Raw genomic sequence first — 16,589 nt, forward strand, 5'->3', positions numbered from 1 at the left:
ATGTACTTCAAGGTTATATAAATGAAAAGACAAGTTCCTTTGATTTTGCTTTATTTGTCAATTTCTCTATTTCGATTACAATAAATTTTTGGTCACATAAATTTTTCGCTTTTTTCAACTCCTCTCATCAGACTGGATTTATTACGAGCAATATATTAACGTCTAAATTGATGAAAAAATGTTCTCACCGTCGATAAAAACATATCAATGTAAAGAAAAACTTACCTAATAATTTCAAAATTGTCATAAAATACATCTAAAATATTTTGATTTAGTATCGTACAAAAACGCATATACAAAGCGATATAATTTCAAATAAAAGTATATGTTTCGCATGATTTCAGTTATAAAAAACACTTACAAATTCAAAATATCACAGACGAGTTGATAATATTCAAAACAATTTTATATACAACTACATTTTTAAAATCTAAGTACACCAGTTAAAAAAATCAATTAGGGAATAAACGCTTTCGATATGTATAAAATGCCCACAAATATTTATGACTTCGTTGTCGATCCAGGACAATGACAGGAGATTTTAATGATTTAAGCCCAAAGTTAGGAATGGTGCGCTTGGTCGGCTCCCGCAGCTGGAACTGCCTTCGCGAGGTATGAGAAAGACCTAGCATTGGGCAATCCAGCCAAGACGCAAGCGCTGAGGGCTGATCTGGTGAGATTCATCGGTGCCGCGTCGTACCACTCCATTGTATCCGCGTCATAGCACTCGACGTGCGGAATTGTGGTGGACCCTTTTAGAAACAAAAACTTGACAACCCTGCATTGATACTCTGCAACTCTCAATAACGACTGCGATTTTTTTGTATAAAATAGGGCGCAAAAGGACAGAAGGTTCATCTGATATTTATTGATAGATAGATAGCCCATGGACACTGGGCATCTTAATACCAGACAGTACGTTTCTGGCCTTTGTCGTATTGGTTTGGAAATGCCTGTGCCAATAATGCGCAGCTAGAAAAAGTGCGTAAAAACCTTTTTTTTATTGAACAGGGGGCAAACGGGCAAGAAACTTAACTGATGCTAAGTGACACTGCCGCCCATGGACACTCACAATGCCAGAGGGATCGCGAGTGCATTGCCGGCCTTTTACGTATAGTTGGGGAACGGCGGAAGTATACTATATAATATATACTATTGAACACAGAATTTTTATTTAGATGGCTAACAGTTTCATTTAAATGATTAAATTATTGTATATTTGATCGGCCGAGCTCTAGTAAAATATTATACAAATAAATATTTGTGTCATGTGTGTCTATGAGTACGTTTGTGTTTGTGTTTGTGTGTGCACGTGTATATGGAAGTACAGTATTTTATAGTTTTGTGTTCTTAAATATTTTTTGAGTTAAAATAGAAATGTGCTTCATTAATTTGAGTTTTAGAAAAATTGTTGAATTAGAAATCATACCATTAAATCCTCCGATAACAAAAATCATATCATCGAGCAGAACTGTCGCAAAATTACTTCTGGCGCTGAACATTTCCGTTACTTCCTGCCATTCACCACCACGTTGGGGGCAAAACCTTTCACCTGACAAATATTATTTTATTGGAGTGTTTATCTAAATAACAACAATAACAATTATAATTCCTCTTCAATAAACGAAGTGCCGTAACTTCCTGGTCTGTCCAAACTTTAAATTTGAGAACGTTTTTTAAATTCCTACAGGAATAACTTTTATTTGATTAATAAAACTTACCAGTATTGAGCCGGCTGTATCCATTAAACCCACCAAGAGCATACAACGAGTCCCTATACGCAATAAGACTGACACCGGACCGAGGACTTTGCATCGATCGGATAAAACTCCATTGTTTCGTTTCGGGATCGAAGACTTCCGCCGAACTCAGTACTTCTTGTCCATTAAAACCCCCAACGATATAAATCTTTAACAAAATTGTATGATTTAAAAAGAGAGCGGACCTCTTCCTTTACAGACCGGCTCGCTCACTAAAACATGTCTTTTATGTCCGAATGGCATCTTTATTTATAAATTTTATATCAAACAAACGGGCAGAAGGTTCACCTGATGTAAAGTGGTAGGTACCGCCGCCCATGGTCACACATCGCCAGAAGGCTCACAAGTGCATTACCGGCCTTTGAAAGACGAATGCAAATATTGTAGTTTTTGTAAAAACATCCCCTATTAGACCAGTGTCGATAATTTTTGAAACCAAAAAAAATTACAGTAGGATGAAATCCATTAGAAATGCAGGGGAATATGATCAAAATGAAAGGAAAAATAAATTACGGTCGATCCGAGTTCGGGAAGTGGGAGGGGGGTGACTTTTAAGGGGGAAAAATTGTTAATCTTGATTTCCGGCGAAACTACCAGTCCTATGGAAAAAAGTTAAATGGCAAAGTTGTAGGTCATAAAAAGATCTACAACTTTGGTATTTACAATTTTTTCACATAACCTCAAAATTTAGGTGAAAAATTCAAAAAACCAAGTTTTTGGTTTTTTATTTATATCTTTTTTAAAAAGTTTCTTTTTTCTACGAAATTTGGTGAAAACTTACCTTATTATGTCCCAAATATACTGTAATTTATTTGATTAAAAATATTTATTTTTTCGCCTAATTTTAACTTAAAATCAAAAAAGCACCCTAATTTTCAATCGAAAATTCTGACGTCAAAATTTCAGCTTTTTTCAAAAAGTTTGGGGGCTTTTTGTTCGTTGAAATATCTACTTTCTGATGGTGTAAAAAAAATATACATTACTATAGGAAATATTATTAGAAAATGCAAAAAATTGAAAAAACCTCAAATTCGAAAATTTTCTTTTAATTATGTACAATTTTGAGGTATTTATTAAAATTTACACTTTAATTACTCAAAAAACGTAAGATTTCATGCTTCATTGATAAACGAAAAAATTGAAAATTAAAATATACTTCTATAATTAACAAACAAATAAGTTAATAAAGTTAATTTTAAGTTTAATAAGACATCTACAATATTTTGAAAAAGTTGTAGAATCTTCTGTAAATAATATTTGTAGATGCCTATTTATTGCTGTTTTAAGATAATTTATATACCTGAGTGACCTTCTCCCACTTCCCGAACTCGGATCGACCGTAATTTATTTTTCCTTTCATTTTGATCATATTACCCTGCATTTCTAATGGGTTTCATCCTACTGTAATTTTTTTTCATTTTTTACTATTTTTGAAGGCTTCGGCACTGGTCTATATGTTATTTTATTTAAATCGTTGTTTGAGGTATTAACACCTAAACGATAGTAGACGTTAACAATTTGTAACAAACATGTGTTTTTTAGTTTAATTATTTTATTAGAAATTAGTTATCTATTGCATTGGTATTAATTTAATATAAAAAATATGAAAACTTTTACATAGGAAGCAAGATTTGCAATACATCAGCGATAATTCGTTAAAGTTTCAATAAAATAATTACTTTTGTAAAACAAATACAAGCTTTATTAAGGCAAGAAGTATTAGATTCAAACAAGTTTGATTTCTAATCTGTATACATGTAAGTATATTAAACGAGAAAAAATATATTATATACGTCGTACGCTACGATAGCAAGCTGTTGTCGATTCTCATTTTAAGTAGATGTTTGGGATACTTATTATGTCGTCTACGTGTGAAATTGAAGTTAAAAATTCTTGTATGCATGGTTAGGTTATATAATTTTAACAAAGATGCTTTTTTTGTTTGTATTTGTGCTCCTGCTTAATGTATTTATTTAATTTCTGAATCGGAAGATAATGAAATTTAAATAAGAGTAATTACTATTAAAATTAATAGTCTGTGAAATAAATGTCAAATTACGTACCTACCTACCATCTGCTACAACTTAAAAGAAGTCACATCACTTTTGCTTTTTTTTATGGTTTGTGCATTGTGGCCAACGTTCAAAACTATTGTGTACATGTTAGGACTTTAGCAATATCATTATAATAAAGCAAATTTCACGCCGACTAACCAGAGAAAATATATACAACCTCCTTACCCGCCGTGTTTTGAGAGATTAAAATAAATTGTAAGATCTATGGTATACAAATACAAATACCTTTCCGCCAAGTGATGCAGCGCTAGCATCCGACCGCTGTTTATTCATAGACGTGGTCATTTCCCATTGATTTTTATCGGGATAATAACGCTCTACTGACGACATTCGAGTCCTTCCATTATAGCCCCCTAGAGCGTAGATAAGAGAATCTAGAAAGGTAAAATGATATCTTATAACGGCACGACCTGGTTTTGCGAAGACCACTTGTGTTTTGTATGTAAGCGTCTATGCTCAGCAAAGATTTTAAAAAAATGACGAATTAGCTACGTTACAATTTGAATGACTTAAAACTTGGCCATTACAAAGATTAGCGGGGACGTTCTTGCCAGTTCTTCTTGCTTGCGAACTGATAGTAAATGTAAATTTAAAATCAATATAACGTCTTTTCTGTTAAAGTTCAAAAGTTTTTTTGGTTACCTATATGTGTATAAACGGCTGTGTTATAGCAAGCGTGCCGGGTAAACTGGAATCTCGCTCACTAAAGGGTTCTTGCCCACGAGACGGTTTTTCGCCCGGCTCAGCTCTGATCATGAGCATGAGCCCTAATTATGTAATATACGCGTTTATTATCGTCAAAGAAGTTTTATTTCAATGTGTAGCACTCGCGTGTTAAATGTTAGGTTATTAGGTAACGTTTTTAAGCTGCTGAGTAGACTGATTTTTCATTCCGTAGAAATTTGACATCTTATAAGTGGTGCTACTAAAAAGCTTAATTGCTTTAGCAAGCTTAATAGCAAGAGCTACTAAAAGGTACATCTAACTTTAATTACCTAAGTGACCTAATGCAAAAATAACAAATATTTCAAAATAACGAACAATATATCGAATTAACTTTATTTTTTTCTTTAGCTGGCATCCGTGATGTAAGTTTCACTCATTAAAAGTGGCTTAGCGGCGAGCACCGCACTTAATCAATTGTTTTTTGTTAGTAATTGTATCCACTAACAAATGAAATGTATGTATATTCAGACTCGTATTGATTTTGAAAAATGTGCCCGGTAAAAAAAGATTCGCTATCTCTGACATCGTCTAAAAATTAAAGCTGTCAGAATTCTACGTCATTAAAATTCGGAGTATATAATATTATGAAGCAAATTAACTTCGAATATTAAGTATTTTAGAGTAGAAATATTTATTAAGTCGTGCAAATATTAGAAGGCAAATTATAAAAACCAGTGAAATGTTAATAAAATAATTAAACGAAAATGAAGAATAAAAATACTTCTCTGTCCCTTAAATACCCGTAAAGTTGCCAGATATAAAAGTTAAAGCTAACCATGGACTACAACGCTGACGTAACATCTCGCTTGGTACATGCAGGCCCGTTCGTGCCAAGTATTGGTAACTGGATCATAACAACGCACAGTATTGAAATGGTCACTACCATCGAATCCACCAATCATGTATATTAAATTGTTGAGGGCACATAGACCGTGGTAAGCGCGAGGTGACAAATCCATGTGTATCGAAAGGAACCATCTGTCTGCCCTATAAAGAGTAAAATAACTTTTTTTTTTACCGAGTAAGTTGTAACCGAATAATGTTCAAGACGTGAATGAATTGTTTTGCCTTAAACATTCATGACTTTACTGTTTTCCTTACTACTTGTACGTTAAAATTTTTTCGTATGAACCTACCGTGATAAATCTTCATAAGTAGACAAAATATACGGTATTCATATTTTAATTCTACCACGAATGTTGTTTATGACTAAAGTTTATGTTTATGGTAAATATTGCTGAAATAAAATAAACCTTGTATCATAAGTTTCTACAAAACTGGTTGGACTTCCAGCGCTCCAGCCTCCAACGGCAAAAAGTATTTCGTGTGGTATACGCGGTCTTGCTAGGGGATCATTAAGATCAGCTTCCGTTTCAGGTCTTGAATCTAACACTGTTAGAAATACAACTGCTGGATACAACGCTTCTTGGCATTTCTGAAGATAATAAAATTATTAAATATGTAATCTCTGAGTCTCTAACAGAGGAAAGAAACAATACACATACCTCATCATCCACGACGGGTTGCCACTGTAAAATTTTCGTTTTAAAATATTTATAACTGATATGTCCATATCGCACACACGTTAACAGGGAAGGCAAATACTTTCTTCTATTATCCAAATCGTGTTCAACCCATGTTTTAATTGCTTGAAATACAACTTCCTCGTTTCTAACGTTTAGTTCATCATCACGTAAAACATCTTCTAATTCCTCGTATGACAATGATTTAAATTCACTACATTCTTTTAAAACTTTAGAAAATTGCTGTCTTATGTAAAGCTTTCCCTTTTTTTCTAAATCGTTACAAAAATAACATCTAGCAAACTTAAATATTCCGAGGCAGTTGTGAGGCTGTAACTCTTTTAAAAGGTATTGACAGCATAACTGTACAATACCGACAACATCAAATTGATCGGCATATGGTAAAAGGTATTGGACGTTATCACCCGACACTGTACATGTACCCGTATATGCGTAATCTAATATGAGACTCATATAGTAACTCGGTACATCTACAAATATTTCCTTTTCTTCTGGTTCTCCCTTTTTCAAAGAATTTATAAAGAGGACTTTAAAATAAGGACTCACGGCAGAAAGAATAGCTCGATGTACTCGAATTGATTTCATGTCTCTGCACACTATTGTGCCATCGCAAAGTTGGCCGTTCAACCTTAGCTCGTTCCAAATTGAAGGAAACTCTACAACTGAATAATTTTCTGGCAGACATACACATTTTCGTTTACGGATAACTGTTCGTTTTTTTGTTAGTCTGGGCTTAGTAGATAAAGTACGAACGAAATTTTTATTTTTTGATAATTTTCGATGTTTCGAATTAAATTCCATCCCTTTCGAAAAAACGGCGGTCGAAACTGTTTATTTGTCGCGATGACAAATTGGCGACATCTACAATTCTTTTGTTTTTAATTTAAATAAAAGATATTCCAATTTGAAGAAAATGCCAGTTATTTTTCTTCTATAGTCATTGGGTCTATGGCAAAAGGCAATAGACAACAAGTAGTTGAATAAATAATTAAACGTCAGTCGCCAGCTGTCATAATATCGACTGACAGAAGTCAAACTTTGTTATTATCTATAGACCCTCTTTTCTTTCCGGTTGTCAACATGGTGGGTTTCGTCTGATGAAAAATATTTTCAATCAATAAAAATCCCAGTAATTCTGGAATGAAGTGAATTGTTTAAGTGATATTATGGTTAGAGAGTGATATAAAGATGTGTTATCTTATATATTTCAGGGTGTCGACATCAACCACAAACACGATAGGAAAGTACGGCGCACGGAAGTTAAATCTAAGGATGTATACCTTAGATTGCTTGTTAAGGTATGACAAACACGAATAACCAAATTTTCTTTAACTGATTGTTTCCTAACTCTTTCTATATTTGGTAAACACATTTCTAACCTAAACATTGTTTTCAGCTGTACAGATACTTAGCCAGACGTACTGATGCTAAGTTCAACCAGATTATATTACGGCGGTTATTCATGAGCCGTATTAACCGTGCTCCCATCTCTTTGTCCCGTCTTGCTCGCCACATGAAGAAGCCTACACGCGAAGGTCTGATCGCCGTGGTTGTTGGAACTATTACTAATGATGTGAGGCTTTACACTGTTCCGAAACTGACTGTTGCTGCTCTTCATGTGACAGAGAAGGCCCGTGCCCGTATTTTGGCCGCTGGAGGTATGTACTTTTATAATTAGAAGTTACCTTACTACTATTTAATTAATATTTATCCATAAATCTGGATTAATTCCATACCGGATTATCTCAACACTAACAAATACATTAATTTTGGTTATTTATATGTTTAATTATCATTTGTTGTTGTAAAATCCTTATTTAATACCCTATATTTTTATTTCATTTTACTATTTAGCTACTTAACGTATGTTATTTTATGACTAACATAATTTTTGAAGTCATGTGTGATTTAGAAAAAAACTTATCAGTAGAAATATTCTAGGTGATCAATTATATTATTCAAAATTCTTAATGACAAATTTATTATAAATAAATAGTGTTTATGTCATCTCCTTAGTTAATTTTAAAATGTATTTGTAAATTTATCAATTTATGTTCTATGACATCTCTATTTGCCAATATCACCATAGACAACTATGCCATTGAATCACGGAGTCTGCCAAATTTTATAACAAAACCAATCTTTCAGGAGAAATTCTAACTTTCGACCAACTAGCTCTCCGTGCACCTACTGGTCGCAAAACAGTGCTAGTCCAAGGCCGCAGGAATGCTCGTGAAGCTGTCCGTCACTTTGGCCCAGCACCTGGTGCTCCACGATCGCACACCAAGCCCTATGTTCGGTCAAAGGGTCTTGAACGCGCTAGACCTCATCGTCGTTCTAACAAGTAATCTTAATATAAGGACTACTATCTATAACTTGGTTTTATTTTATTCTCCTTTATTTAGTTTTTTAATGTTATCTAATAGAAATTTAGGTTTTAGAGCTAACATCCTCTTTTTGTTCTGTCTATCACTATTTGAATAAAAACACTGGTTAAAGAATATTACTTATAAATTTATATCACAGGTGTAGTTTCTCTATTCACAAAATGCTACCATCCAATAGTTGACCAATACTTCATCATGTTGAGATACCCCTAATATCTTCTTCAAGTTTTTAACAGCATCTGCTTTTTGCCCCGATGCTAGAATTGATGATTTTATAGTTTTTGCAATCCTGAAAAAAATTTAATGTAGTAAAAAGAGTGTTAGTTTTCAATTTCAAGATATTCAAAGTGTTATTAGAAATATTGGAAATTAATATGATGAAAATTACCCTAGCCATTCCAGTTGTAATGATTTTAAATGCTGGGCTAAAACAGCATCATGGAATTTATCATTATTCATAGCATTCAATATGTTGTTCATTAGTGTTGGATCTGCAAATAAATACACCTTAAAAATTATTCAAATAAAATTATACTTACATTATTTTACAACATAATGTTTATTTAAAAGCTTTAAGTTTTAATAACATAGTATGCACTTACATTTGAAAGGAAGGTTATTCCATTTGCAATGAAAGATATTTTGGTATTCTTCTAAAACACACACATTCAATTGACTGCTGCTTTCACTTATTTCAATAGCTATGTTTCCTTTTGGCAGTAGAGATTTTAAAGCTTCTAATATAGCTGTTGAATTCTTTTGGTTTTCTAGAGAGATTACAATCTGTAAGGAGATTCAAATACTTTAATATTTAATTTGTGTCCAGTTTTATTTTCCAAAATGGTTGTACTCTGAATTTTCCAAAGAAACTTAAAAGTTAAAATTGGATCCTAAGATGGGCAAGTAAACAAACCTAACATTGCAGTTTAAGTTACCAGGTCATAATTAGTATATAATTTTTGATAAATACTTACTTTAATGCCAGTTAATAAACAATATAAGGCTTTTATAAACACATCTTTGGCCAATACATTTGCTAGTTCCCTTATAGACATTTTCTCATTGGTATCTACAAGGCACGTATCTTCAAAAATACTTTTCCTTGTTATATCTGGTTGTAGTTTATTTAGTAATTGCTGACTTGTGTAAAGAGTCTCAGAATAAATTAAAGCCCCAGTTTTCAACATCCATGTAAAATGTGTATGGAGTCTTTTAAATATGTCATTCTCATCTGAAAGCAATAGGAACAAAATATGTTTATTACATAGGATAGACAGGTATCACTTATTCCACGTCATTAACCACCCAACACATTGGCAAAGTAGACAGAGGGTGTAGGCCAAGACAAAAAGCCAGTGTAAAATAACTCTCAGTACTGTTTAATGACTATTCAACGCTGTTAATTATTATTTTGTATTGAAAAATATTCTTAATAACTTAATGATAAACTGGAAAGGTTAATCTTTCTAAGTTACTTAGGACTTCAGTTTTGTGTTTTTTATTGTGAATATTTTAGTAATACCCACTCACTAGTCAATTGCATTAAAGGTCGAGACTGCCCAAATTCATGTCTTCCTGTTTTTAATCTCAAAGCTCTTTGTGAACATATGCTTTGCTCATTATCATATACAGTTTCAGCTAGCTGTTGCAATTCATTTGATATTTTCTGGAAGAAGATAAAAATAACACTTATGATATTATAGTTTTTGAAATCAAACATTATTATTTTGTGTATTTTAGTCGTTAAAATAAACATATGAAGCATACATAATATTTTATTTATTAACATAAAGGTACAAGCCAAAAAAAAGGGGATTTTTAAATTTTAGACAAACATGATTATTCTTTCTCTTAAACTTATACTTCTGTGATTAAAGACTTCAGAGATTAAATAAAAAAATACCTTCATGTGCTCTGATAAGACTGGTGTTAAATTCAGTAAAAACATTTTATCTTTCATAAGGACAACTATTGAAAATAACCTTTTCAAGCCTCTTGCCCGAGTGTCTTTCAAGTGAAACATGTGGCTCAACACATGTCCTTGGGATTCACTAAAATAAACAATTCCACTGTTTTTATCCCAGCTTACCTAAAAATAATTTTAACAGATGATAATATATAGTATACTAGTGACCCGCCCCAGCTTTGCACAGGTGCAATGCTGATGAAAAGCAGGTTTTTATTATGTATTGTTATTTCCATCGCTGGAAAGCTCGGATAATATACGCGTTCGATCGCTGCTAAATAAGGTGTAATGGGTTGTATAGATCTATATTAAATGAACAAGGTATTTAATTGGTTAAGGATTAATCCTGTATTGGTTAAAATCGCTTCGTTAGCCATTATTTGTCGTAAAAAGTAAATGACAAAAAAAAGTTATTGTGGGTTATCCATAAGAGATAGACATATACCATCACGGACTTTTCTGTAGAAAGTCGTAGGGTTTATTTACGCCATCACATTAGAAACCTCAAAAATAACACTTCTCCACTATTTAATGGATGTTATTATACATATAAACCTTCCTCTTGAATCACTCTATCTATTAAAAAAACCGCATCAAAATCCGTTGCGTAGTTTCAAGATTTAAGCGTACAAAGGGACAGAGAAAGCGACTTTGTTTTATACTATGTAGTGATAACTCCTTAATTTGATTGAGACTGGTTTGACTCTGACTTAGTAAACTTCTACTCTGAAAGAACTTAAAGTTTTACCTAGTCTCTATCACAAAAACTTTGTAAAATATATATTACAAATAATATTGATATTTCCTTACTTCGCAAGTGATACTTCTTAAAGCCGCTTGTTGAAGAAACGCAGTAACATCATCATTTGGCACTGATTCCCTGCTGCAGTAGATAATTCCATTATCATCTTTAGTAACTAATACTGTTTCGGGACCAAGAGAAGTACAACCACTGCATTCTACTGGACCCTTGGATGATTCTGTTGTGTGTTGTTCTTCGTCAGTTGTAAAAGTACAAAACAGCGGCCTGGGTCCATGGGCTTCACAGAAGTGACACAAACCAATAACAGCATTCATTATCTATTAATAAAAGATAATGATAGTATGCACAGAACTCTGTTTTAAAACCATATCAACGACGATTTATAAATATTGACTTAAATGTTTGTTGATTTTTTTATTTGATATATCAGCTGATTTTATACGGTGCAGTAACTACGGACATTGACAATTGACATTTGTCATTATTATTAATGAAATGAACCCCAACCCACCCACAGCTATTTACTATGAACACTGCTATGTGCTGATGTGTCTAGTTACCTACTACTTCGTAAAATACTAATAGTCTAATGTATACTTTAACAAAAAATAATAATGAATAAAATAACACAGCTGCCCATATCTTGTATTTCTTCTTCTTTTGTATTACATCGCTATTAGGTATTCATGAATCCATAAGATTAACTTTTTAGTTAGTAATTAATATTATATATTTTTTTGTTTTTCTCTAGATTAAGGTTCTATAGATAAATATTTTTTTTATAAAACTTCTGGTTATGTACTTCTTGCACTCATCATTTTTTTTTTTCATTTCTTAGTAGGGTTGCCTGGAAGAGAGCGCTGGTAGCATAGCATCCCTTGTAATTTTTATGTATAGTGTTATTTGTGTTTCTTTGCAACGAAGTGTGAATGAATAAAATAAATGAACGTAAAATAGAAGCATTTTATATCGATTCAGCAGTGTAGTCGCTGAAACTTAGCGTAATTTACCAATGGTCGTCAAATTCAGGGTAACACCTAAAAGTTTTTATAATATCAAATAGATGAAAGTAACTACAACTTTAGATGTGAAAGGCTTTTAGCAGAGATTAATTCGTTTTGTCTTATCGTTTACAAAAGCACTTCACGATTTTTTTAATATAACATTAAGTAGGTTGCAATCAGTCTTCTGTGCATATAAAACCGATTTGTTTTTCCGAAAATTCAACCCAAGACCTAACTCACGCAATTATAGATGTGTTACTTGCTAGGTGATCGAATAGAAAACGTCGTAATTTCGTTAAGGGGTAAATAAATCAACGAGGAATTTGCACTAAAACGTCCGAAGAACACAAATATACTTTTAGACTTACTAAATTACAGACATTAATATGTTATAGAGGCTCTCATGAAATGGCCATAAATAATATTTCAGCTTGCTGAAAACATCTCTAACTTGAGGAAAATCGAGAAACATTTAAGTAATATTTATAACATTGCAAAATTATTTTGATTACATATCAAGTTACCTAAAAACAAATTTTCGGGAATTACGCAACTCAAGAACTAATTATTTAGGTGGAATTTTATATAAATATACACTGATATATAATATTGTAAGCAAAACTACATATTTTCAATAACTCATTTATTGACTGTACACTGATTTACAGCTGATACTGGAATATCACTTAGCACAGTTACAATATCACTACAATATTATGCCTGTGCTTCATTCAACAATAAATAACATATCACGCACCAACAGTTCGGTAACCAAGGAAATAAACGCCAGATTATAAAATAAATTATTTAATATTATAAACATAATGTAATGTACTATTGAAAAAAATTGTCTAAAAGGATAGATACATGTAGCACTACATTTTATTTCTTAGATACTGGTTTATAGGCTAGTTTGCGTGACTTGAGTACGGACCACTTGTGTCTCTTGTAGTAGTAGACTACGGCTGTGAGCATGGAGAACATGCCGATGGCCTTGATGGTCATCAGGCGACGGTCATCTAACTCTGGCTCTGCGCACCACCTGAGGAAGGTGGCAATGTCCTTGGCCAGCTGGGAGGCAGTGGCAGGGGTTCCATCTGTGTACTCTGCGGCCTAACAATAAATTATACTATTAACTATTGACAATTGTAAAAATTATTTATAAATACAAAAATACACTGAATTATTTTCACCTTAGTGTATTTTCCATTAAATTTCCGATACTCAAATGATAAAACTTTCATGTAATATTTATTCTTAAAAATAATGATATACAGTTTTGTTTACACATTATATTCACTTGAATATTATATGAACTTTATATGAACTTCAATTCATTGATTGTTCATTACAAAATACACAACTGTCTCCAGGTTAATTTTCAAAAAAAATTAAAATAAAAAGACTCAAGCCCTCATCATCTTACATGGCTTCTTGGCACTTTTATATTTAATGAGAATTAAACTTGTTAATATATTTTTAAAATTAAATTTCACATACCTCATCAAACAGAACTTGGGCCATAGAAATAGCGCCACCTGGGAAGTATGGATTGTAGTTCTGACCCTCTCGTAGTGGGATTCCAGCCGGTGGGTCCATGTAACCAGTTAGTAAAGCAAATATGTAGTCCTCTCCACCATGACGGGCTGAGGCTATCAATGATAGGTCCGGTGGGTAAGCACCTGGAAATTAAAAAGATAATTTTACACTTTTTATCATTCTATTCAAGAATAAAAACGCATTAAAGAAATTCATATATACATTTTCATGATTGTCACTGATATGATGACTTTGCTTGTTGTAAAATAAGTAAAATGTTTAATCAGTAAAAAAAAAAATTGTTTGTCTTGTGTCAAACAAATCTGTGACATAATAATAAGTCAGAACCATTATTTTCAATGTAGCAAGATCACTATATTTATTATGGAGGAAACATATTGACTGAACTGATATAAGGAAAATGCCTGCTATAAACTACAATAATATGAATATTATTTTTTTAACAGTTTTTAAATAGAAACTATGGAATGTTTTCAATTTTTTTGTAAAGTATGATTCTCATTTGTGTTGATAGTAATAACAATATTTAAAAATGTTGTAAATATATTTTTTCCACATTACTTAATTGCTTATAATGAATTTACCTGGCCAGATGAAAAAAAGAGTATGATAATTTGACCTAGTAGACACTGCTGGCATGCAAGACAACACCGATATAATGCAATAATAACTAAACAATTACCGTTGTTGGCAGCCCTAGCAGCGTTTTCATTGGGATACGGCGATGGGAAATAGTCAGATAGTTTGCCCGGCCTCTCAAAGTAGTTTCCTTCGTCATCCGGTCCGTCTTTAATCATTACCTGAAATTTTGTTTATATTTAAATCGTTCGATCGTTGTCACTCAAAATTTTCTATGTAGGCAGTTCTTTCTATACCAAATTACATATTTTACTGGAAATTAAAGCAATTATTCCATGTTTATCAGGTGCATAGTGATATTTCCATAATTTCTCAAATAGAGTTGGCACTGTTGTTGTTTAATAAATAACATCTTTATTAGCATATTTAAAGTACTGATAAAATAGGAGTAAATACAAAAGTCCTAGTAAGCACATAATTTAATACAACCACAACTTACCTCGGCAGCCTCCGCTTTGGCCTCTGCTTCTGTGTGGGTCACATTGACCAAATTACGGTACGAGATGTACTGTAGGGAGTGGCATGCTTTGCACACCTGCTTGTACACTTCATATCCTCGGCGTACACTGTGAAAGTTAGTATACTCCAATAGTAACTTTTGAATCAAAGACATAGCTTGACAGAAGTCATTGATACATTAAATTTTGTTTAAAGATAAGGAGTTACGTATAGATGTTTTGCATGTTTGGTAATACTTGGAGGAAGTTTTTTTATGATAAATATATATAACAACAGTCAAGACAACTATATGGAAGTACAAGTGTGTAACATCTAATACCCATCAGTAATTTAATCTTTATAATAGTGAGCAGATTTTCCCTAACTTCCATACTGTAAAACCAAACACAATATTTATACCTAGCATGGTCAAGAGACTTAAACCATCCATCATGGGCCCATGGCTGGTGGTATGGGTGGGCCTCAGAACCTGACGCCTGAACAGATTGCTCTAGAGCAAAAAGTAATGCTCCTACGCCGCCACCAACTACACCTAATGTGGATAACCACTGTAAAAAATATAAACAATTAATTAGGTTTTAGAAAATACAGAATTTGAAAACATAAGGGTACAGGGTAACTATATTGGCTTTTAGCCATTGTGAAGTATGTTACACTAAAACATTATAGCAATTGCTCTGAAAAACAATTAACCAATTCTATTTTTTTAACAAAGAATATTTAAGCTAGTATCTGATGCATTTGAGATGTACACCCTTAGTACTAAAAATATTTGTTTTTTGATAAAATAAAAATTTCATAACATTTCTTTCATATATTATATGTATTTTAGTAATAAGAATGAGTAAACTTGGTATTTTAGAGACAATATTTTCCAGACATTTGATATTTTTCATTCACTGATGAAATGATATGATGTATGAATATGATGTAGGAGAAGGAAAAGTGTTTACGTACCAATTTTCTACTTTTAGTCCATCCTTGGGTACTAGTGGACAGCTGATACACCTGAAAGGGATGATGTCCATTAGTTTAAAATTGTTACATAATGTTATGAAGGTTACCTCTGTTCCATTTATTAAAAGGGCATTTTGAAACGATCTTCAGAAAAGCTAACTGTGCGATCACGATACACCAAGAGATACTGCAGTGAGACGTAATCCCCAAAAAATTTTAAATACACGGGCACCCAAGATCGTTCTGCATAATTTTTGGTTTCACTTTTGACACATCCAGATCCCGTAAAACAGTATTTCTCGTAATATAATCACCAAACAGAACAACTACAGCTATTCTTTTAGTACCTGGGGTGTAACTATGCCATAATTTTTCAAAAGTCGTGCCCCACAAATCCTGCCTACGGCGGCCGCCATGATAGTAAAACGTCGTAATGAAAGACGATTGAACTGACAACTATTACCGCATTGATGATTTTTTTGACAATTACATTTCATAGACTACTTTAAAGTATCTTGCACACAATGGCTGTAACTGAAATCAATAATTATATAGTTCAATTAAATTCTGTTGTTGGCGAAAAACCTAAATAGTATACTTGAATGTTTCGGTTGTAAAATGGGAGATAGTATCCTAAACTATCAAAATTCGATAGTAATCAATTGATTTAATTAAATGCGATTATATCATAGAATAATAAACTCGTATATAATATAATAAAAATCACGTATATAACAAAACTGAATAAA

General features: G+C 32.5%; 4 protein-coding genes across 5 annotated transcripts; 1 reads left to right on the forward strand and 3 right to left on the reverse strand.

Annotated features, from left to right (window-relative positions):
- Positions 1 to 52: 52 nt before the first annotated feature.
- Positions 53 to 6,940, reverse strand: LOC110992523 (kelch-like protein 10). The gene is made up of 7 exons (XM_022258388.2): positions 6,067 to 6,940; positions 5,815 to 5,996; positions 5,337 to 5,548; positions 4,061 to 4,209; positions 1,722 to 1,908; positions 1,430 to 1,552; positions 53 to 752 (listed from the first exon to the last, which is right to left on the reverse strand). The coding sequence occupies exons 1-7, from the start codon at positions 6,904 to 6,906 to the stop codon at positions 562 to 564; spliced, it is 1,884 nt and encodes a 627-aa protein (XP_022114080.1). The 5' UTR covers positions 6,907 to 6,940; the 3' UTR covers positions 53 to 561.
- Positions 6,941 to 7,093: 153 nt separating this feature from the next.
- LOC123689667 (60S ribosomal protein L18) lies at positions 7,094 to 8,477 on the forward strand. The gene is made up of 4 exons (XM_045630927.1): positions 7,094 to 7,188; positions 7,317 to 7,403; positions 7,502 to 7,763; positions 8,254 to 8,477. Exons 1-4 carry the CDS (start codon positions 7,186 to 7,188, stop codon positions 8,451 to 8,453), a joined length of 552 nt encoding a protein of 183 aa, XP_045486883.1. The 5' UTR covers positions 7,094 to 7,185; the 3' UTR covers positions 8,454 to 8,477.
- Positions 8,478 to 8,598: 121 nt separating this feature from the next.
- Positions 8,599 to 11,682, reverse strand: LOC110992530 (folliculin). Of its 2 annotated transcripts, XM_022258400.2 has the most exons (7): positions 11,269 to 11,681; positions 10,396 to 10,581; positions 10,023 to 10,158; positions 9,467 to 9,723; positions 9,095 to 9,275; positions 8,881 to 8,983; positions 8,599 to 8,781 (listed from the first exon to the last, which is right to left on the reverse strand). In XM_022258400.2, the coding sequence occupies exons 1-7, from the start codon at positions 11,533 to 11,535 to the stop codon at positions 8,643 to 8,645; spliced, it is 1,269 nt and encodes a 422-aa protein (XP_022114092.2). In that variant the 5' UTR covers positions 11,536 to 11,681; the 3' UTR covers positions 8,599 to 8,642. The 2 variants fall into 2 exon arrangements, with proteins under 2 accessions (XP_022114092.2, XP_045486882.1); XM_045630926.1 differs by lacking the exon at positions 10,396 to 10,581 and having other exon boundaries at positions 11,269 to 11,682.
- Positions 11,683 to 12,853: 1,171 nt separating this feature from the next.
- LOC110992440 (cytochrome c1-2, heme protein, mitochondrial) lies at positions 12,854 to 16,328 on the reverse strand. Its single transcript, XM_022258268.2, has 7 exons — positions 16,188 to 16,328; positions 15,841 to 15,891; positions 15,283 to 15,431; positions 14,864 to 14,990; positions 14,468 to 14,585; positions 13,726 to 13,907; positions 12,854 to 13,338 (listed from the first exon to the last, which is right to left on the reverse strand). Exons 1-7 carry the CDS (start codon positions 16,254 to 16,256, stop codon positions 13,108 to 13,110), a joined length of 927 nt encoding a protein of 308 aa, XP_022113960.1. The 5' UTR covers positions 16,257 to 16,328; the 3' UTR covers positions 12,854 to 13,107.
- Positions 16,329 to 16,589: the final 261 nt, after the last annotated feature.

The sequence above is a fragment of the Pieris rapae genome, chromosome 13 (assembly GCF_905147795.1).
Source record: "Pieris rapae chromosome 13, ilPieRapa1.1, whole genome shotgun sequence".
Taxonomy (NCBI): domain Eukaryota; kingdom Metazoa; phylum Arthropoda; class Insecta; order Lepidoptera; family Pieridae; genus Pieris; species Pieris rapae.